At 40.9% G+C, this 18,059-nt stretch overlaps 1 protein-coding gene across 2 annotated transcripts in view; it reads left to right on the plus strand.

The window, feature by feature from the left end:
• Positions 1 to 816: 816 nt before the first annotated feature.
• The window catches only part of unc5a (unc-5 netrin receptor A), a 137,111-nt gene continuing 119,868 nt past the window's right edge, over positions 817 to 18,059 (plus strand). For both annotated transcript variants that reach the window (XM_078260907.1, XM_078260908.1), the window contains exon 1: positions 817 to 1,383. In XM_078260907.1, the coding sequence (XP_078117033.1) occupies positions 1,293 to 1,383 (91 nt within the window). In that variant the 5' untranslated portion in view covers positions 817 to 1,292. The remainder of the gene's footprint in view (positions 1,384 to 18,059) is intronic.

Consider the following 18,059-nt stretch of genomic DNA (forward strand, 5'->3'; position numbering starts at 1 on the left):
GGAGAAATGGATAAACAAAGACACACAACCCCCATCTGAAATGTATTAATAATCTGCTGTCGATTCTGTCAGCGTTGTAAAAAGGGGCTCGATGGTGTTTTAAGCCCCCAACGTCTCCTTCCAGGCAGTGCTGCGACCACTGACTTCAAGGCACCTAACCCTAACCATAACCATAACCATTGCCTAATCCTAGTGCCCCCAACGTCTCCTTCCAGGCAGCGCTGCCTGGACAGGGACGTTGGGGGCTTAAAACACCGATAAACTAAAAAGGCATGGCTGAACAGTCTGAAAAGCACTCCACTGACACCCCCTAGAAAATAAGAAAAAAAGCTATCCGGAACATAAGTCACATCCTGGTCTGAGTTTGCTGACAGGTGTACACTCTCATGGGAGCGCTAATCCTCCTGTTTCTTCATCATCTGTGTTTGTCCGTCACTGATGTACTGCACCACACACAAAACCTCAAGACAAAAGCAGAGGCATATGCAACTGAAACTCAATGACATGCAGATGTGATCTATGTGAATTTGTATGCAAAGCACCAATCTGATTCCTATCATACAGGGCTGGTCATGTTATATCCATCATTTTCATGTAAGGCAGAAGATATGAAAAGCACACTTGCGAGGATGCGGATGAAATAATTTCCATTTTGTCGTGCATTGCCAATATGCGGTTAGTTATGCTTATTCAAGATATGTAAATGGATGCTTAGGGGGGAAAAAAAGCATATAACAGCAGGGCGCGCTCAGGACGCTCCATTCCCAGCGAGCACGCAGGATCCGCTCCTGGTTTTGCTGCTCCGCTCATCGCAGCTACACCTTCCCTCACTCTCAACAGCCCAGCGTTGCCGTGCAAGCAGATGTTCTTCCTCTGATGCCAATTCTTACAATTTTCGCATTTGGATGAAGGTATTCTTTTGCGTGAAGGCTGCAAAGTGACAAGAAGCAACAGAAACTGCCTCCCTCCTCGGCTCAGTGACAGAGGGAGAGTTGTGAACGGATAGCTGCTTTGGAGAAATACAGCACAGTAAAAACCAGCGGCGGCGAGCAGGCAGCAGTTTATTTACCACACCTGTGATGCGTTGTTCTGAGCAACGAAGACGCACGGCTGGGGTACTGATGGCCACGATACGGCGGGAGGATATGTGTTGAGAAAAAGACTTGGGCGTTGTGAACAAAGCGTTAAGTGATACAGAGGACACTCTCCGGACCTTAAAAAAGCCCAGTGTGCCAGTGTTTCTTCTCTGCTCGCTGCCTTTTGAAACTTGGGTTGATAAAAAAAACACGAAGATGCCCTTACTTCTGGGCCCCTTTGTCCGCTGTAGGCTCAGCGCTACGCTCCTTGTGCTCTGGCTCGGCTTCGCTGTCTTCACCTGCACTGGTGAGTTTCAGCAAATCATTTACGCCTTTGTTTATTAGGCTGTTAAACATTTGTCTCGGTGGAAAAACCACAGTAAGTAGCTTACGTACAAAAAGGCTGCACGCGACAAGTTGTTCGCTTGCGGTTTTTGCCGAAATGTAGCCGCGTTTGACAGAGCACGTTGTTGGCAGTCGTTATTGTTCTATAATTTGCTAGCACTAACACTCATCAATTTGACTGCACCTTCAAGGTTACATAGGAGAGAGTGCCCCACACACGTGTCAACCAAGGTTAAAACTTGAGGCAAATGTCACCTATTATTATCCACATTTCATATGTTGCTAATATGTTTATTTTAAGCAGCGTAGAGCATGTGTTTTATCCCCACTGTCGTGACTGTAAGGGAAGTTAGAGCTACACCTGCTTGGAAGGAGCAAACCTGCACTATAAGATGTTTTACAGACGGGCCCGTGAACAATAAAATGCGGTCTTCCGTAACATATCGCTCCTTTTCATACAGTCACATAAACAACCTTCACTATATATTTTTGCGAGTCTAGCTCCAATATCACCACGCTGATCATTTTGTTATTAAATCTTTGAGCTGTGTGGTTATTGAGCGGACTGGGCAAACCGTATATTCAGAGCCTGTATTCATCCATCTAACCGGCTGCTCTGCTGGCTGCAAACAAGATCATTCAACTCCACGTTTCTTTCCGGCCAGGACTCGTTCCTGCTGCATTTGCAGTATGGTGACAGCTTTACGGAGTTGCTAGACGACCTACTCGCACTGATGAGTTACATTTTATGATGTAGCCTCTTGGCCAGACGCTACCGATTGCATGCAAATGTGCTTTGATGTACAAAACAACCACCAACAGTGGGACGAGCTGAAGTACTCTGACTGGAGAGAAGTTTCCCTCAGCAGCTACAAATAAGCCATTTAGAGAGTATATACTGCAGTTTGATTTCCTTTCTACTCAATCAGGTTTTTCATTTAAAAAAATCAAAGATGCTCATTATAATATATTTATCGGCAATACTCCAAATGACAGTTTTAATTTTGTATGACAACCCACCATAACAAACAGAGTGCTGGCCATTGACCCTTAATACTACAGGTCACTCTATAGTGCACAGTCAAGCCAGTCAAATCAATAATTTGATTAATGCAACCAGTTGCCCATAATGCACCATTTCACTCTTCATCCATTTGACTATCTTTTAAAACACTTTATTCCACTCATTCTCCCTGATGCTAAATATCATCCTCACAATGCCACACAGCTGGAAGCAGCTGGTGAGCATCTAAAACACGAGCATTTCACACATCATTTGCCTTGCGCTTGTTTCAGAACTGTTAACCTTGCTTTGGACAGAAGGCAAACATGTTAAAGTTGGTGTAGTTGTGTCTCTTGCTTCAGGACACTTGAGATGATGAAGAGGGCTTTTCTCTTGCATTAATTAGTGGATAATTATGAATATATTAGTATTAAATAAACAGTCATGCTCGAGGGACCTCGTATATCAAGCTAAGTAAGTGGCAGTGCAGTGGTATTTACAAGTCATTTTATGATGCATGTTGAAGCTAATATATTTAGATTGGGTTGCTAGGTTATATGGGTGGCGTAGTAGTTCAGTTGCCTCACAGGAAGAAGTTACTCAGTGCCTTGGTTCTGTGCGGAGATGTTCTTCCCGTGTTCATACAGGTTTCCTTCCACAGTCCCAAGACCACCTTTATGTCAAGATTTCAAATGCCCATGTACTTGATACTGTTCGTCTGTTTCTTTGTTCACTCTGTGATAGACTGGAGCTGTGTCCAGGGTGTTTCCCTGCCTTTCACTCAATGCATACTGGGATAGGCTCCCACCCCTTCTGTGACCCTGAATAGCTATGAGCCAGTTCATAAAATAGATAAGGATAGAGTTCAAAATGTTGTATTGTCTTCCGTTTCACACCCCTCTCCCTGTTTTAGTGTGTCACACTCGATCATATATTAGGTCAGTACAAGCATCCTTCTGAGCTCCCATCAGAGCTCACAGGCTACTTTTTATAGGACAGCGCGAGTTCCAGAAATGGATTGGAAGGTAATTTGGTAGCCAATTCTTTCCACATCAGGGCTGGGACAGTCTCAGCTGAGATCAGTCGAGCTATCCTCCGCAGAGAGGCAAGGCGCTGACACAGCATTTTTCTGTATCAAAAGACGACTTGTCTTTTTTGCAGGGAAACATAACTCAGTGAGTAATAAAGGTAGGCCTGTCAATCTAGATTTGAGCAAGCTGAGCACTTTGTGTGTGTGCGCTCTGAGGAATATCCATGGGGTATAAACCTTGTGATGATGCAAGGAGATGGCCATTTAGTCACAACAAGCAGAAATCTATTGCATAATACAGTAATTTGTGCGTTCCCATTTATTTCTACAGTAATCTAAGGGATTCTTATTCCAGAATTCTTTCATCTTTCTAATGTGAATCAACCCAGAGTTGTCTTTCTGGCAGCCAGTTTTGTCTCTCCTCATTGACTCACTAAAGAATGCGATAAGGAGAGCGAAAGCTGGAATTAACATAATTTATTGGGGGAAATTGCCTTCTGGTCAAAGGAATTTAAAACCACTTTGTTTCTGTCCCATAGCTAATGCATGGCAAATGGTCGCCATGTATTCGCAGGGATATGGTCTTTTACAAGAAAGTGATAATTTACTAACAGAGTTTTTGTTCCCTCTAGTCATGGGTGATGAATTCAAATGACACAGACAACAGATGACTTGTGCACTGGGGGGGGGAGGGGTATATCAAATTATTTATTTTCTCAACTGCTTATACTCACCCAGTAAATTAGTATGATGTACAAATGCAGAATATATCATGCAAGGAGGCGATTACACTTTTGTAAACAAAAGTAAGGTAATAAATTAAAATGATTTCACTACTTAGGAGTACAAACGCGTGTTGTGAATATTAGGCTGCTTACAGAATTTGAATTGGACAATATGACAATGAAAAACTGAGTTGGAATTGCTTTTTTGCAGGACAGAGCTGATCAAATGTATTGCTGTTTTGATTCACTTTTCATCACATTATGTCTGAAAGAATGAATACAGATGAACTGAATAAATAGTCTTCCTGTCCCAAGTCTTGCAAAATAGAATTTCTTCAGTTTGAGTTACTGTGATTAATGGAGGCAGAGATAATAGTTCAGCATAAATTAATACAAGGTAAACCGTGCATGTCAACACAGGTCAGCTTTAAACAAATGTTGCCTTATCTTTCAGAAGGCTATGTCCCTACACTTATCATTTGCAAATGGCAATCTTGAGGTGTAAAGGAAGGACACAGGCGTTGCCGAGGACACATGGTGGATGAACCTTGCAGAGGGGAGGAGTTGGTGTTATTTTCTGCAGCCTGTGCAGAGGCCCTGCGAAGGCACTACATCTCTGTCAAACTCTGCCCTTTTGTTTCAATTACCCCATTTCTATGATTCAGGTCTATGTGAGAGCGCTTAGGGGTTGAAGTTGGGCTGTTTCCCTCCTAAAAATGCGGTGCACTATCAGTGCTTTTCTATCTAGGCATCATACAATTGACCTTTCACCTCTGATGTGGGATGAGATTACCCTATGTTTCAATGGGAACCTGGACCATACAGTCATTCATGGAAGGCCACAGTGTCTGACATAGTATCAGCAATTGGGAGATTGCCCTCATATATCCAAGGGCCACCAATGAGAAGTCAGGATCAGCTTGTTGAGCCGAGTACTGAGTCTTTTCTCTGGAGGGTCTAATCAAATGTTATTTTCCTGGGTCGGTCTCTCTCTCTCTCTCTCTCTCTCTCTCTCTCTCTCTCTCTCTCTCTCTCTCTCTCTCTCTCTGAGAGAGAACATGCAATGTTGACCTTGCTGGAAAAAAATTCACCTTAGCAAAGAACATGGGACATGTCAAGGTTGATGTCATGGAAGTCAATCACAATAGAATAGATACTATTGCTGCCAAAAGGCACATTGCTTTTTCCACTTAACATCGTTGAAACAGAGCAGCTAACATTGGTAGTGAGAGCAACAAGTTGCGGAATGCAGAGTCGTCAATGCACCTTTCTCTCACACTTCTTAAACACTGTGCTGAAACACGTGTCTTTCGGTTTAATTAAAGGTATTTATTTTTAAGGATTCTGTTATTCCACAGTATTGAAGAAGAAACGACAAATATCCAAATCCCAAAATTGAAAACCTAATACCTACCCAACAAACAATATTCGGGTCCAGCCCGACTCTGTAAAATATGTCCTAGTAATACATTTAAGAGTAGGCTACAGTAATAGTTGTCATACCAGTGTTTTAAGAGAAATGAATATGCCGTGATATTTACCGTTACTGTACGTGCTTCATATTATACAGTGATATAAATTTTAGGCCATAACGCCCAGCCCTAGTTTTTAGTATACATGATGTGCTGTTTGGCTGCTCACTTTGTACAGTGAGAATAGTGGTGTCTTAGATGTTCCCAGAATCCTTCCTGTTCCCTTGGTGATCAATACTCTTCTCCAAATGGTTAATTGGCCATCAGTCACTGTCAGAGAAAGCGCTTAAAAACCCAGAGGTGTCTTGGTGCAGCTCATAATAAGAGAGTGTCCAGTCCTCTGGGTCCTCTTCTGGCCTTTCCTTCAGGCCAGGTGGTGGCTGGGGAAAGCGCATCTGAATGCAATATGGCGAGCCATAGATTAATAGTTCCTTAGTAGGGCCACCAGGGAGTGATGTGAAAGCCACTTCCACTTCATCATACAATGGACTGGATGGAAAGTCTGCAGAGCATGCGGTGGGAAAGGAACTTTAAAACGGTGTGAAGGTCATGCAAATGTGACAAGAACTGACATTTTGTGGATGTTATCAGTTTTAATGTAATTGTGAAAAATCCTTTTTTTTTTTTAAATCATTAAAATTCTTAAGATAACATTTTCATGTAATAAGGAGAAATTTTCATTTGAATTATAGCGGCTTGTAGTCTTAAGTTACAAGATAATGAAACTTTTGTCTGCTACTTCAACCTTGAAGAGAAAACACACCTCCAACTAAATGTATGGCTCATTGTTATGCTCCCCCCTCTTTAGCATGGCATGTAAAATACATAATTAGAAATCACCTAAGGCTACCCAGACAGGCCTGCTGGCGCTTGATTGGCAAGGGTATCTGAGGGAGGTCTGGCTCAGTCTGAGCCAGAATTTGTCATCTTGAAGTGATTTTGTTGACAAGACAGGAGGCACAGTGACCTTTCCTAATTATGTGTATGTGTCCAGGCACTGATGCCTGAGGCAAGCAATTCAACTGAGTCAACAGAGCGCGGATTCTCAGAGCACATTCAAGTCCAGACAGCATGTTGTGTGATGTAAGGTTAGAATATGCTGGGTTTAGCAACAAGCTAGTTAATAATTCAGTATTGATACAACATAACTGTCATCTGTGTCACCTTTTGCTCATAGATGTGTCAAGAAACAAACTGAAAGAGCAGGTCAGATCTTCTTTTTCCTGCCTTCTTCTTCCACTCGTACCCTGAAATCATCACCAAAAGTCATTCTGATGTTATACTATGATTCCCGCAAAACCTGAACCATTTATCATGCACCCTAAATGTGTGGCAGCGAGCTAGAACAGCCTCTCTGATCTATGTAGGTCCCTCTGTTATTGTTTTTCCCAAACAAACCATTTCCCGATGTGAAATGAGGTCTGAACATTACAGATTCAAAGCTTAAAGCTAAGCAGCAGATTTTCTTGGCAAGGCCATCAGGAACACCAGGCTCACGGAAAACACATTCAAGTCCTTACTCCAATAGAATTAATCATGACAACACACAGCCACCATTGAGGCTAGATGCTCTCTTTTTTTACAGCACGCTTTGCACTTGATTATGGCTTCCATGGATTTAAATGTCCACTGACTGCATTCATGTTGAATCAAAGTGTGTTTTCATGCCTGCAGTTTCTTGTCACCAGTGCTTGAATTTTCAAAAGACGAGTTACCCACTGATTTACAATCCTGTGTTTCAGGCAGAATTAATATTGATGATTTGGTGATGTTAGAGAAATGGATTCTTATTTGAAGTATTCAGTAAGAGTGACACCGATTTCAAATCACTGATTTCCGAACTACAATATTTACATCATTTGGATGACACTTTATGCTCTGAGCCTTGCCCGTTATGTTCATTTTGCACTAATTTTGCACTTTTTGATAAACTTCTGTGCTTTTCATTTGTCAAGTATTTAAATAATTTAATTAAATGAGTATACAAAAATGGGCTTTGCCATGTGGTTATTTCATTGAATTACCTGAAAACATGCTATACTGTGATATATCGTTATCGAGATATGAAATTACCTGTATCGTGATCGAAGATATATTCTGAATTTTATTTTAAATAAAATATTTCAATAAGTTATCATTTACGTGCCATGCTGTCACAAATGCTGAATCTGAGCATTCACATTTTCTGTAGTTGTATGCCAGACCTGTGCCATCAAAACATAAGCAGAAAACTAAGAGGTTGGTGGAAGCCAATCACGATCCATTTAAAGCAGCCTTTTCCCTTGTTCCTGTTTGTTTAAAAGTCTTCCAGCATACAACCCTCGTAAACATGTAAAGTTCTCTTCCTCCTTGGGTTTTTCAGTGGGCTACATTTGTAAGTATTGGACTACTGTAAGCACTATTTACTGTATCATTAGATACCCATATTGGATTTGTTCAGTTAAAAGCTAGCAGGCAATGAGATCCAATATGTACTATCCTCTTGGAGAGAACATCTTGTCATAATCCACTTTAAAAACTGACCATAACAGTGGTGAATGTTTGATCAGGCCTACAAGAGTAACTTGTGAACTAACTGTTGAAATTAAAAATGTGTTATGATTTTCTGGTATATGCCCTGTTTTCCAGGGGCTACTTGTGATTATGTGATGCTGTAGCAATATTTTCAGATAAATAATACTGGGTTTACTAACCAAGCACACTTTTAAGATCTTACTTGTATATAATAAGTCTATCAACCTGGAAAAACAAGAAAACAAACCGGACAGGGCCATCCACTCCCACCGGTCTTTGCACAGTATACTATGCAGTTATCATACTATCGACTTTTTTTTTTACCACTTTTGAGTTTAAATGTAAACCATCTAAGAGTATTTAAACCTTCAACTGCATTTCATTGTTCACAGCTGATGGAGTTTGCTCAGTTGTAATTGAGATGGTCTGATCTTGTGCTGATAGCCGATAGAAAGCAAAGCATTGCTAGGAAAGTCATTCACATGTTCACAGGCCAATAAGTGTCGAAACTTTGTCTAATTTATTTTTAATTAAGCTTTAGTCATGTATATAGTTTGTTGATAGACCTTTCATTAGTGCAGTCTTGGGTTAAGTCTGCTGGGTGCAGTCAATGGGACGGATTTACACTGACATCAGCAAGAAATTGGGTGTGGGAGGATAGAAGATATATTGCAGTTCTTGTTAGTGTTCTCCTCTGTCAAAAAGACAGCATGATGTCACCATACTGTAGTGCTTCCACTCTGGCCTATCAGATGCTACTTTAGCTTAATTGGACACTGAATAATGTGTATTTGCTGGTATGGCGTTTATAGACTAGAAAGTGCTTTAACAGATTATTGATTGGAATTTTGCCGTTGCTTCTTGTGGGAGTTGGCATTTTCAACTCATTCAGTAAAAACAACAAAGCTCTGTTCAGTTTGTTCATTTAATTAATTTGCCTAACATGCAGTTGGGGCTGGCAGACATCTGGTGACCAATAAACAAGAATATAAAGAGTTGATTTGTTCGATTTGGGTGTCCAATTTCAAGCAGTGATTGAATGTACTCTAACTGAGCTCAGTTCATACAATATTGTTAACGGCTCCTCTGATTACTTTATTCATCCTTTTATTTCTGAATCACTGTAGTAAATTTTTACTCCCAGTTCAGAATACCTCATCACTCATAAGCTAAAGACACTACAGAGAAGGATTCATCTCAATTATTCCAGATTTGACAAGCTAATTGGAGCTGAAAAGTCAATTGGGATGAACCAGGTATGACTTGGTGAAAAATGATTTGTTAGATTCAAGGGCTCGTGGATTAGGTTTTGAATACGAAGAGTTATCACCCAACCAGAATTTTTAACAATACAATACAGTATAAAATCGATACTCGATACTAGAGGTGTGAATCTTCACTGATCTTTTTTCTGTTAAAGCCATATAGGATATTTAATTCATAGCTTTTCAAGCTTCAAAAACAAAACATTCTGGTGTGAAGCGCGTGTCCGCGCTATTCTCGCACATGTAGGGAACCTCGTGAATTAACCTGCAACATGTCAGCGGTTTGGAAACACAGCGTGTGTGCAGAAGATAACAAGTTTGCAATATGCAACACCTGCAAGGAAACAGTAGGGCGTGGAGGGAGGACACCAAAAACCAAAATCACATTTGTTTTAGTTGGATATTGGATTGTGAAAAGAAGGAAATGGTTCTAACGTTGCACTTTAGATGTGTGTGAATTTCCCACACCAGGAGTCATTTATATAGTTCTATTTTATAGCGATCCATTATCTGTTCAAAAAATGTTCTATGTTCTGTGCAAAATGTTCTATTAGAAAATAAATATTTGTGTGCTGTAAAGAGGTTAGAAAAAATGAAATCGGAATCCTAACTCAAAGAAAATCGGAATCGGTCTAGAAAATTGTAATCGGTGCATCTCTAATAAATTGGATACATAAAACTACAGCACTGAGCACATGGCACTTCCTGAATGTGCAAAACATAACAGAATATGTAAACAGAACGGTTGTTAGGCATATATTAAATTGTAAACGAAAAGAAATAATCGATTATGGCCCGGCCGATTATCAATGCAGCATCGTCCACGATTCGATGCATCGATTATTTGATTAATTTCAACACCTCTACTCGATACCACTTTTGACAACACGGCAAAAAGAAAAAGACAGTTTTGATAAGACTTTCTGCACTCAGTGCTGGTACAGAAAGTCACTGAACACATACCAACATATTTGTAAAATGATAATGATTGCTTGAAAATCAAAAAGCAAAGTTTTTTTCAGTTACACTTTACTTGAAGGTATCTACATAAGAGTGACATGACACTGTCATGAACGTGTCATAAACATTATAAACAAGTCATAAACGTTTAGGACATAACGCTTCTTTTACTAAGTGTCATTCGGTTTTTGTAATGAGAAGTTATGGTTAGAGTTGGGGTAGGACTGTGTTCATGACGGTGTCATGTGTTCATGACAGTGTCATGTCACTCTTATGTAGATACCTTCAAGTAAAGTGTTACCATTTTTTTCTCCTGCTTCGGTACTTGTGATACTATCCAGTGTATAATTAACTGAGATTGTATCATTTTAAACATGTTGGGGAAGTATGGATACTTTTTACAACCTTATGGAATACCCTGATAAACTTGTTAACTGATCTTAGCGTAATATCAAACATTTGTGATGTTTGAAGCATGTCTGTGCGTCTGCACATTACCAGTCCAGTGGGGATCACAGAATCATCCCAAAAGTGGTCGCAACTCTCGCAAAATGTCAATTTTACTTTGATTTGATGATGGTGTTTCTAATCCTGAATACTGAGCAGCACTGTAAGTCACTCTGCATAAGAGAGTGATGTATATGTAACTGTGATGACAATAGCCAATGGGGTTTACAGTGAGGTGGTACACACAGTGTCCAGTTATTTTCCTCTACAGCTGCGTTTTCATCAGTGTCAAGATATGAAATCTGTGCTCCTGATGTTGGTGACATGTCAAGTGTCAGCAAGATACAGTATTTCCCCCATTTTCTTACATGCAACCACATGCAACTACACGAGACTCTGTCCTTCCGAATATGAGGACATTTCTAACTGACAGTTTGGAGTTTGGATTTCAGGGTTTCAATTTTCAAGGTCCTTTTATTGTCCTCAGTTGCACTGTAATCAAACAAGGACCTGTCAGCCATGTTCTTTATATTCAGAAACCACAGGCTAGTTATACCAAAATCCCCTCATCTTTACTGCAGTATTTCCTTCAGATAGACTCACTGTTACACACTCAAAATTCAACAGCTGGTGTTTCTTGAGGTATGACAAATTGTGTAAGTATCACCCTTTTAGAATGAATGTAACTATTAATTCTAATTATGTTCATTTCATCTTTTTGTCTCCACTATTATCATTTTTAGATGTATCCTATTTTTGCTTCTTATATGACCCTTGGTCTATCAGCTTGGCTCTCGCACAGATTTTTGGTGGCATGCTCCTCTGGTCCAGCCTTCGGGGCACCAGGGGGCTCCACTGGGCCAGACAGATGTGGTGTGGCACAGGGAGGGAGGGCGCACCAGGTCCCCTTAATCTCTACCAGACATGACAACTTTATAAAGGTGCAATAATCCACAATGAATGGCTCTCTCTGTAGGGTTTGGGGTCATCTTTTTATGTTGGAAGCAATGTCCAACTTACATTGTGCTGCACCCTCCTGAGGGTGAGCCCTTTTTTTCTTTCTATATTAGTGTCTAATGAAGAATCGGAAAGAGGGAAACTTATAAATAAATAACGTAAGAGAAAATGGTAAAAGAGAGAGGGGAAGTAGGAGAAGTAAAGTGAAATCCTTTTTTTTTCTCCGTTATCTGATCCAAAGCTGCCCCATTCTGGGATCACCCCCTCCCTTCCCACTTGTAACTGTTGCTGGGCCTCATTTAAGGTGCTTCTCACTTCCCTTATTTGATAGCTCCTCGGTCCTCGACTGAAACGGAAGTTGTTCTGTCCCTTCTCTGTGAAGGCCGTCTCAAAGCTCCTATTTCTGCCCCGAGGAGCGAGCATCGAGGAGGGATCATCGAGGAGCTATAGGCGAGGATACGCGAGAGCAGCCTTCCCGGAAGCCGTGCAGCTGAAAGCTGTTGCTAACTCCGCCCATACAGCTGACAAATTAATAGGCCCGTTCGAGATTAACTGCGCCTCGCCTGTAAAGTGGATGAGAGCTGGCTGCAGTAGCAGGGGGCGGTGACAAAAAGCTGCGGTAAAGTCGGACAGTTTACAGCCGTCTTCAGGCTGAACAGGAAGTCACAAACACTTGCATCCTGTTAGTTCCGATTTAATAAAAGTTTATCAGACCCATATATCAGCTTGTACACAGTCTCCAGTTGTTTTTATTATGACAGAGTAGCTGTCAAAATGCTCTACATGCGATCTATTGCTGATGTTAATAAACAACAGACTGTAGATGATCCGTAATCTGAACGGATTTAGTCTCTCTGACTTCTAAACATAACTATCAGCCACACGTGTTCTGTACAGAATAAGCCTTTAAATCAGACAAATGGCAATTAAAATCCCTCCGATTTAAAAACAATAAAAAGTTATATAAAACGTCATCATGTTGAGTCGATTCTCAACTAATAAGCTGTTAGCTCAGCTGAGGGCCAGGCGTTTCCCAGCATGCCCTGGGTCCGCCTGGGTCTTGCAGTCGGTGAAAAGTAACTGTGCTGTCTGCATTTCAAACCTGCGGCCGCCTTGACCTCATGAGGTTATTGTTGCCCACGTGTGCATGACGTCAGAGCAAGTCGGGATCAAGTCGGACACAAATCTAACCGCATGCGATCGGCGGTGATCGATTCTGCGCAGACCTGGCTCATCTCAAATGAGCCTAGTGTGATGCTTCAGAGGAAAGGACGTCTCATCCCTCTAAAACCCATTTCCTCGTTTCCTCTGTCCTCCCATGATTTCCTTGCGTCTCTCCCATGCTTCCTTGGTGGGACGGACTAAGACGCGAGGAAGGGAGGCAAGTGGAGGAGCCAGGGATGCAGTTTAAGGAAAAATGAGAAGCACCTAGTGTTTACCTCCATGGCCTCGCCTCCATTTACCTTTTTTTTAATTTTTTTTTAGCATATCAACAGATCCACATACACAGCTACTCTTCAGTCTTATCAGAAATTGCTGCATGTCTGATTATTACATAAACTATACTCCATGTCGTTCACTGTTTACGTATACATATTTAAACCACTCTAATAGTTTTGTGCTTTTGATACCCTGAATGTATGTATAACCCAAGGGTGGACTGACCATCTGGCATACCAGGCACTTTCCCGGTGGGCCGATGTGCTTTTTGGGCCGACCGCTGGCACTTTAAAAATAAAAAAAATAAAAAATAAAAAATTATTTATTTGAATTTTATTTTTTGTCCGGCCCATCCATGAACCGGGCCATAAAAGTGGTAGGCCTAGATCGGCGGCCCATTGTTTTTTCAATTGACACTGGGCTGCTGGCCCAAAAACACTTTAGTCAAAAATATCACACAGGCTAGGTTTTTTTTTCTTTTTCTGACAGACCATGAAACGCGTAGCTCAACGGCCCATTGGTTGTTTTCTTAATTGACACTGGACTGGCCCAATCATATCTTTAAACAGCACCCTCTTTGGGATTTCTGCCTGCATGCAGTTTTAGTGTGCATCTGCCAGGCTAGAATAGTGATAGAGATCATGGAGAAGAAACGCAAAGGAGGTGCAGAGAAGCTGCGTGAGAAAAAGAAACGGACCCTTCAAGCAGACGCTGCCAAATGTGTCAAATTGACAGACGTGTCTTCGGCAGCAGCAGGACCTTCATCAGCTCCCGTGGCTGATAGTGGTGGTGGTGTCGGCGGCAGTGGCATGCACAGTGAGGAGGAGACTCAGGAGGAGAGAGACAGAGATGAGGGAGTGAGGGTAGAACCTGCGGTAAGCAGAACTCCCCTTAAAACACTTTGTCCCTTGATAAAACTGAGCCAAAAACAAGTGGTGGACAAACTGTTGATGATAACATTACAGGAGTATGCTGTTTTATTGTATTAATAAATGGCACTTTTTTGAAGTATTTAATGTGTCAACTCTCACTGATTCTTGCTTACTCATTACATTACACAGGGGAGCGCAAGGACGGGTGGTATTTGTGATCTTATGTGGTGGGCCGGTCTGGGCCAAAATGCCAGGGACGATTTTTGGTCCCAGTCCGTCCCTGGTATAACCCATATTTATAATCTATATATTTCACTGATACAGTAAATATACACTGTCTTGCAGTATGTGTACTTGTGTGTACAAAGTTGCCTCATGTTTCTCGCAAAAGAAAAAAGACTTGCCAAAGTTAGTTACTATGTGTTGTTGGTGACCGAGTAACTTTTTCCATTGTTGCTGCTGTTCCTCAGTTGGAATCTCAAGTGTTGTTATACATTAATTTTCTATCTTTCTTAAGTTTCCAGGGTCAGACTTCAGACCACGTCCCTGAATCAACCCCCTTAATGTGAGATGGAAGTGCCACTGTAAGAATTGTGAGATTAGACAGTCCATACTTGGCCATTTAAAATCGTATTTCTGGATTTTAAATTACCTGACTGAGAACTTGGACGGATTGGTTTCAGGCTGAATCATCACAAAGCAAAATGCAATTTGGCTTATTTTCTAATTTCTTGGTCTGCAACATACACTGCATATGGCTTTGCTCTGCCATTTCCACTAAAGTAATGATTAAATAATAACTTTGCTGGCTGAGTCAGATTGTTTTTTGAAAATGCTGGTGTTAAACTTTTCCCCATTTTTTTTTTTTTCTTTAATTTTATTTTTTTTTTCTACAGAAATGTTGCACTGTGAAATCTTAAGCTTTTACACAGAAAGATAATTTGCTACACACAAAAAGTATTTCATCTTTGTGCACTCTGCTAAAAAAGTCCCTGTTGAAAGAGCAGCTTTGTCCCACTCCTGTTCAAAGGATCAAGATAAAATTGTGAAACAAACCAGTCCCGTGTACAAAAAAAAAGACTTCCTTACTTGGATAACATTTCTAAAATCTCACAAAGGTGCTTTTCGCTTGCCTCAGCAGCCTTCAGCTTTCCTTTTATCAAGCTTGTCTTACCTTTCAGATTCCATTATATTAATAAACAGCATACCTTGGCTCTCCTCACTCATTAAAGGGGGCCGAGAAGCTGACAGTAGATCATTTGGAATTACAATTTTTGTCTGCTCTTCCATGTCAGCCATAGCCCTGTAAATCTATGACTCAGACTTCAAATAGTAAAACACATTTCCCAGCATTGAGCTAAGTAGCACTCTTTGGTTGAGATTCATGTGTGGACTTTTTTCCAACGTAAACTCGAGCATGATCTGTGCCCATCCTCTGTAACAGGCTGCCATTTTGTGTTAAGCCAGCACTGATGCATAGAGCCTCCACAGCCTGGTAGAAATTGCCAGTGCCTAAAGCAAACAGTAGATCCTGAGGTCCCACAAGTATGAAGCGGCCAAGTAAACCCATTAACTGCCTATAGAGTGGTTTGTGGTCTTGTCTCCACATGGCGGTATCCACAAATGAACCACAAGCTGATTTACTCAGTTTGTTTGGCTGTGTTAAATAACCACAGAGGAGTCAGCCCTTCACTCATTCTGTATCTACTGGTAGAGGAAATAAAATATGTTCACATTATTTAACATTTGTGATGGAAGCAGTTGTAAAAAAGACTCTGCAGTTATAGCTAATTTATAATGTAGAATGTGTCGTATATTACACAGTGATGCTGGTAAATCACAGCATACTGTAAGCATTTCACTTGGAAGATCTAATTTTACACGTCTGCAGCATTTCATTTTGGGGCACTGAGGCATGATACTTTCTTACTCTGAACGTCTATCCCCTTCCAACATAGGATGCCCAACTGTACAAATTATTTAATCGCCAGAAGGTGTTTGATTTATGCTGAGTTATCAGCTCCAAACAGGCCATGTAGCTTCTCTCTTATCATCCTACCCAGCCGCTTGCAGAATTTCTGCATGTTTTTTTAGCTCAGCCCTAAATGTGATGACAATAGTCATGAACGGAACACAAAGACAAAAAGTGCCACTTGCAGCAAAATGAGAGCCTCCCCCTCTCGCCTAATTTCTGTGTCGGATTCTCCTGCAGTATGTTTGACAAGACGGGCTGGCAGCTTTACGCAATGGCACAACTCCGGCTGTCGTGGGTGCTGCCCACCCCGACCCCTGTCACACAATTAGCTTCCTGCTTCTCATATAGCTAGAACAAAGGTGAACTCTGGGAGTCGAGGCTGTGTTCACTCAGAGCGGAGGGGGGGGGGGGTGTTTGACACTCTGATGACTCTAGGGCACTTTCTTGACCAGAGGAGTCGTTGGCTGTCACTAAACATCACTGTCTCCCTCCCCACTAATGGCATCTCCAGATTGTGCTATGAGGAACAAAGGCTAGTTGTATGAGATACTGAGGAAAAAATAGAGCGACCCTATTTGGGCTGCAGGCTGTGGTTTGTGACAGTGGCTGCAGACCTATAGAAGTGTCATGACAGATATGAACCAAGGAACAATTATAGGGTGATGTGCTTTAAGCTAAGCTGGCGGTTCCTTCAACAAAAAGAAGAAAAATAAGTGAATGAATAGCCCAGCGAACACTTGCTTACACACACACACACACACACACACACACACACACACACACACACACACGGAAACTGTATATTCATATGCATGAGACTGTAATTTTTCAATTTGAGAGGCTGTTAAAACTATTAAAATTAGGCAACGATAAGGGGGAATCAAATGTTAGTGTGTTATTATTTCCCCCCTTTTCTGTTTTGTTTTATTCATGAGGTTACATTCAAAAGGTCAGCGTGTTAACAAAGCAAAACAGTATGCAGAATAACAACTAAATCAAATGTTATGAATGATTTGTGATTTTTCCTGTGGCTATGGATATAAATAAATTCAATTGACTGAGCTGAATATTTTTCCTGATAATCACTTGCTTCTGAATTAATTTGTATTATATGCAAATTTGCATTTTCCTGCCTTAAATCAATTTAAAATGGCATTTTTTTTTTTTTTTTTATTGCTGCCAACCGTAAAATATGAGTTAGTCAGCAGGAGTGTATTTACTTGGTCTTCATTCAATCTTAGTTGCTGTCACAGAGTCACTGGGAGGCAAACTAAATGTGTAAAAAAGTTTTTTTTCTGGTGTGGCCACTAAACACTTTAAGACAATGATGAATCATAGCAGCATTAAGTATATTTTTAAACAACAGTTGCTAATTATGAATCCATGAACTTTTTTTGTTGTTGCCATTCCTCAGTTCCTTTTTATTTTGAGTGGGAATGTTATATTTCCACATTGTTAATTTAAGTCTTAGGGAATATTGTGTGCAAAGTCAGAATGTTGAATATGCCATGTTCCTGCAAAGCATTGCAGGAGTACAACACTAAATCTCCATGACACTTGGAGTCACAACACAAGCCTGGAAATGCAAGCCCTCCCAATGTCAAGAAATAGTTCTCTTTTCTTGGGCGGAGCTGCTAATGATTCTGACAGAATTAAAAGTTATTTGATCATTGAAGTATATTTCATCAAAAAAAAAAGCGCTGCAGTTATTTAAAACTACAAGATTTGACCTGTTTTTTTCTCTTCAAAGGCAGAGTAGTATTATCCCTTCGCCCTCCCTGTTTCCTAGGTCACAGCATGCATGCCAGTCCATGTGTCTAAGTTTTCCTACAGAAGCTGCACAGAGTCCCACAGGTTTAGCTGTAATACCCTGGTTAATTCCCCGTGCATGTCGGGTTATTGCCATAAAAGCTCCTGTGTCAGTTTATCCTCAATTCTGGCTTATTCTTTCATTTTCACTGATGGCTTCATTACTCTG

This window comes from Sander vitreus, chromosome 10 (genome assembly GCF_031162955.1).
Source record: "Sander vitreus isolate 19-12246 chromosome 10, sanVit1, whole genome shotgun sequence".
NCBI lineage: Eukaryota > Metazoa > Chordata > Actinopteri > Perciformes > Percidae > Sander > Sander vitreus.